At 34.5% G+C, this 6,000-nt stretch overlaps 1 protein-coding gene across 11 annotated transcripts in view; it reads left to right on the forward strand.

The window, feature by feature from the left end:
* Positions 1-2,872, forward strand: part of LOC115878579 (collagen and calcium-binding EGF domain-containing protein 1-like) — a 120,423-nt gene extending 117,551 nt beyond the window's left edge. For all 11 annotated transcript variants that reach the window (XM_030895119.1, XM_030895121.1, XM_030895114.1 and 8 more), the window contains one exon: positions 1,779-2,872. In XM_030895119.1, coding sequence (XP_030750979.1) covers positions 1,779-2,151 — 373 coding nt within the window. In that variant the 3' untranslated portion in view covers positions 2,152-2,872. The remainder of the gene's footprint in view (positions 1-1,778) is intronic.
* Positions 2,873-6,000: the final 3,128 nt, after the last annotated feature.

Below are 6,000 nucleotides of genomic sequence, written 5' to 3' on the forward strand. Positions count from 1 at the left end.
ATGGCGTCTAAGTCGCGTTTTATCCTAAATTGGGATAATTATAGTAAAAATGTTATTTTATAATTTAGTTAGAGACATATGCCAGATGGCAGTAAAGGAAAACAAAACAAAAGTATTTAAGTGTAAAGGATGTTTGAAGATCTCTGTAACTCGTTACCCAAGGCAAAAAAGTTAAACGCAAACAACTTTATTGATAAATGTATTGTTTCTACTTTGAAAAATATTAATGGGCCTTAAAATTAAACAAGTTTTAAAAGATGTCTTGAATTTTTTTTTAGTAAAATAAGAATAATTTATTCGCAGTCGAAAAAATTGTTTCCGCGTGTTGTTTAGGGTCAAATATTTCAAGTTAATATAATATAATAATAGATAGCAACCTTTAAAAAAATTGTCATTACGACAAATTTGCGAGTTTTAAATAAGTACTCATTGATTCCTCATCAAAAAATATGAAAAAAGTTCCTAAAATATGGGTATATAAATGCATAGTTTCAGAGTTGCAGGATGTTAAATCTTTTTAGAATTAGGTTTTTTGTAATTATATTAAATACTATTATTTTTTTTATTTGAAATTGCTGTAGGTTAGTAGGTTAGTACTAATAGTAATAATATTTAATAATAAATTAGGTAAAATATATAATTTATTAATTTTAGGTATTTTTATTTTAATTTAACACCCTGTAGCAGAAACAAAGTAGAATCGGACCTATGTTGATATGAAAAATAAATCTCATTTTTACGTGTGGAATCTCCCCACGAGAGACGGCACATATTTTTTGAAACACCTTGTATATCATAGGATTTAACCACTTGTAGAGTTTATACATTTTATAGGGACCAGTTAGGCCTACTATAATATTGTAAAACCGTTAATTATGGGCGATTTCGTGGCACAAAACCTGTCAGAGATGTAGCTGGCGATACCGACGCCGCTAGTCAACCTGTCCGAGATTTAGTTTAGCAGCTAAACTAAATCTTGGACTAAACTTTAGCTCTAAGCCGCTGCGCACTAATAGTCGTTTACAGCGTAGGGGATAGAAAATACTATACCATAGTTCTGCTTTCAAGCGACAGAGTGAGTGGTTGCCGGTTATTAATCCGTAGATTTACGGATTTAAGGTGCAGTACGTTAATAATACGATTTATTATTAAACAATTTAATATAATATCATATGATTAAACAAAGAACGGCGTTAGAGTTGGCTTTTATGTCATATGTAAAATATTATGCTAAATGTCAATAGTCGTCATTTCCAAGCCAACTAAACGACTTTTTCGATCATACGAAATATTCAGTACCTTTAAGTACCCCCTAAAAGAATATTTATTTTTGTTGTTTATTCTATGTTTAACACGAATAAATGTTCAATATAAACGCGGATTTTCCATCCAAATATATTTTCGTCAAACATATTACAGATATAACATTTTTTAATATGGCAACACTGTCGTTTTCCGTTCCACACCGTCTTCGATATGCCTTCGCTGGCCGAATTAGAGAAAATGAATGTTTTATACGTTGGCCACAGAACAAGTAAAGGCTCCACCGTACAGCATTTGGGACATGAGGGGAAATAAAATCAGCCTTGTCACGAATTTGTCCATTAGGTTGCGTATCTTCCCAATTCTTTCAATCAACGGTAAAATCCTAAAATTAAGAAATTGGCGCATGTTTGCGAATCATGTTTTTCCCTTGGAACCTTCAAAAAAGGTGGTCCTGCGTAAAATATATTTTAAGAATATTTCCCATCTATACTTAATTCTAATTTATTTTTCAGACCACCCAAGTTTGACTTTGAAAGTGCATTATCCAAAAAGAAACTGAAACACAAACATCTGATTCTACAAAAACACAAGACTTTGGAAGGTTTTGTTAGTCCTCCAGCTACAGTTAAAGCAACATTTGTGGGAGCTGACTCGTCAAACTCACATCCTAAAAGAAAGAATCTTGGTAATAAAGGCAAAACATATCATCCACCGCATGTAGATAAAATCGCGGAAACGACAACGTATAAACCTATAACTTTAGCAATACATGACGACGATATAGAAGAATTTAAAGATATCGACATATCAAAAATTGCCGATGAATTTGACAATTACGACGACTTTTCTGGTGAATCTCCAATGGCTTATGAGGATTACTTTTAACACATATTTCTATACTTACTACAAAACTTGTTAAGAAAAAAATTGTCTTTCCTAGATTGTAGAAGAAATTCCAAATTAGGTAAAGTGTACTGCTTATGTTTATCATTATATTTTATTGAGTCTGTAAAATATATTAATTTATTCACATACATTCATTAAAATAATTACCTAAAACAATTTTATTAGTATTACCCTTAATATTCGTGATAGAATATTAATTTAAACATGTAGGCATATCTTGTTTGAAAATTTGATATAATGATACATTGATAGCATTGATTAATTGTATTGGTGATTGGTTAGGTATTATCATAGGATCATAGGTTATAAAAAGAACATCAATTATTATAACAAACCTAGATCATATATACTTATATGATCTAAGATAACAAAGCAAACTTAAATTGAATACAATCAACATAAAAAAGGTTATTACTATGAAGTTATGTTTTTATATCTCTTTATTATTTCACTGTGTTATTAGTTCTAGGCATACACATTTATTTTAGTTTCTTAATAATTTTATAAATGCAACTTTTAATTAATTGTAATGTTGTGGGTAGTATATGCTTAGAATAGTAAACTAGCACTAGCAGTAGGCATATTAATATGTATAGCAAATGAAAAAAGTATCTACCTATATAAAAAATAATACAAATTAAACTGTGACAATAATTTTATTGTTAATAATAATTATTAATAATGTATAAATTATATTATGTGATCTTGCAAATATACTATTTCACGAAGGCAAATCTTTCAATATTTCCACTGTTTTGAATGTTTCTATTTTATACTATTAAGTTTATTTAAGGCGGTTTGGGTTCAACCGAGTCAAACTTCGAAGTTTCGAAGGGCTTTTTTCTTGGTTTGCGGAAATTAGCATCTCAGTTTCTAGGAAATGTAGGTAAATTTTCTTGTAAGACAGCCCCCTAACATTATACCAAAATATACTTACTTAAATGTTAAAGCAGTAGGTATTCTTAATAAAACGCAATTAAATTCATAAGTTGTAGTTGTAGACTGTTATAAAGTATTTAGTATTTTTTTCTATAGATAGTCATTTTACATAAATATGCTACGATTATACTGCGCTGCAGTTCTAACTCGATTTTCATTTATACAGGGTAGGTCACCTCATTCGCATCGGTTGGTTATACGAAAACAGAGAGATGTAGAAACAAAATATGTTATGGGTATATGTGGGAAAGCAATGTGCATAATTTAAAACTATTTTGAAATGTACATGGTATGTCAGAACTAAGATCTACACCAAAGTGTTATATTTTTTCTTATGGAACACCCGGTATTTTATTTAATTTTTGAATCCTTGGACACAAAATAAGACATTTATTATATTTTTTTAAATATGTGTACAAGCTTTGGTTTTTGAGTAAAGATATTAAAAAAAAAACAAAAAAGATTATCAACACTTTGTGCATTACTTTTCTGAATTAATTCTTGTGTTGACTTTTAAGCCAGATAAATAAACTTTATTGAAAAATTTGATTGCTTCGTTTAATATACATAATATACATTAAACGAATTGAGGTTTACACAGGGGTGTCAAAAATTTGTGGTCTATTTTAAATATGTATTTTACATAAATACTTACTTACTTAACTAACTTACTTACTTGCATAGTCAGCATGCATATAGAACGGGCAGATCCACAGAAACTGCTCTGTACCAATTAACGGAGCTAATACAGACAAGTCTGGATAGCAAAGAAACAGCAATTTGTGCCTTCTTGGATATTGCGGGAGCGTTTGACAATATACCACATAAGGTGGTCAGGCGATCTCTAGAAACAAGAGGGGTGAACAGAACTATTATTCGCTGGTTTTGGGAAATGCTGTCAACACGAACAGCAGAGGCTCAGATGGGCACCAAAACTGTAGCTGTTAAAACAACGCAAGGAACTCCACAAGGTGGAGTAACCTCCCTTTGCTGTGGAGCTTGGTGGTGGATGAACTACTAGATGAATTAACTCTAGCGGGAATACACTGCATTGGGTATGCAGATGATATAGTCATGATCGCTCGGGGGAAACATGAAGGCACCTTGTGTGATATTATCCAAAGAGGACTCCGTATCACTGAGAGATGGTGTAGGACTGTCGGGCTGAGTATCAACTCAGAAAAAACCGCGATAGTGCCATTCACCAGAAGGCGAAGTCTGAAAACCTTGAAAAGAATCCAACTAGATGGAAAGGAAATACTGCCAACACAGGAAGTTAAATACCTGGGAATAACCCTGGACAGTAAACTCCTGTGGAACAGGCATATTAAGAACACTACCAGCAAAGCCATAAAGGCTCTCATGATATGCAGAAGACTGGCGGGAAATAGATGGGGCTGCTCCCCTAACATTTTGCGCTGGATGTATACCATGATAGTAAGACCCATGATTACTTATGGAGCAGTTGCCTGGTACACAAAACTAGAGCAACGGACGGCAAGGCTAAACCTATGCAAAGTCCAGAGACTCAGACTCCAGAGACTCTGTGTTTGCATCACAGGAGCCATGAGAACCTGTCCAACAGCAGCAATGGAGGTTATTCTAGATCTAACACCACTGCACATTGTCATTGGTAGATTGCCAATGCGACAATGATTAGAATGGTCACTAACGGAATGAGTACTGGGAGAATTGTCAGATCAGGGGCTTGGAACACCCTCAAAAAGGAAATACCACTCCTGCAACTCCCACGATATGCCAAGAACGTACAACTTTGACAAACATGTCAATGTAGTATTGAGCAATAAGAAGGATTGGAAGAGCGAAACGCTTGCCCAGCAGTTAAAAGACCATACCATAACTTGGTATACTGATGCTTCCAAAACCAATACGGGAACAGGGATCGGAGTGTTTGGGCCGAGAGCTAATTACTCCGAACCAATGGGCACTTACCCTAGTATCCTACAGGCAGAAATCTACGCTATCGAGAGATGCGTACAACTTATCTTAGATAGGAACTATCGGAAACAAGAAATAGCCATCTTATCTGATAGTCGAGCAGCGTTAAAGGCAATCAACTCAGTATCAATCAATTCGAAATTGGTCAAAGAATGCATAGAGAAGCTGAATAAATTAGGCAAAGAAAACAAAGTCCTCCTACACTGGGTGCCTGCTCACCAAGGGATAGAAGGCAATGAAAAAGCAAATAATCTAGCTAGGAAAGGAGCGAACACTCCACTAACTGGACCAGAACCGTTCTGCTTTCCAAGTGGTAACCAACTCAAGGCGGAACTCAAGAACTTGGAAGATTCCATCCGCAACCTGGAATGGAAATCTTGCAATGGTCTAAGACACTCGAAGAAGTTTCTGAGGGCTTATGATCAAGAAAAATCACAGATCTTCCTGGGTCTGAGTAAGAACAATCTTGGGATTGTCACGGGGTTTTTAACAGGACACTGTCTCCTCAATGAACACCTCAGTAGATTGAAACTAAGAAGAAACGGCGAATGCAGATTCTGTGGGGAAGATGGTAAAACACCAGTACACCTCATCACTGAGTGCGCCGAGACGACAACCATTCGTGCCATGAATTTTGGTACGACTGATATTGGAGATGGAGAATTACCCTCTATAAAACCGTCCCAGATACTGGCTTTTGTCAAAGCCCTGGGACTGTATGATGAGTTATGATTCAAGAAAGGGGGACACAATGGATCTGTAAGGTCGAAGCGATTAACCCCCCTCCCACTCATTCTAATTCTAAAAAAAATTCTACTTGCTTAAAATAAGTCGAAGCAGATTTAAATGCTCTTTCAAACTATATTTGTTGATAGCTATGGGATTTCATGTAGCTATCTAGCTCAGATTTTGAATAAAGGGCAATTTTTC

This window comes from Sitophilus oryzae, unplaced genomic scaffold (genome assembly GCF_002938485.1).
Source record: "Sitophilus oryzae breed Bouriz unplaced genomic scaffold, Soryzae_2.0 scaffold_1518_pilon_pilon, whole genome shotgun sequence".
NCBI classification, from domain to species: Eukaryota; Metazoa; Arthropoda; class Insecta; order Coleoptera; family Curculionidae; genus Sitophilus; species Sitophilus oryzae.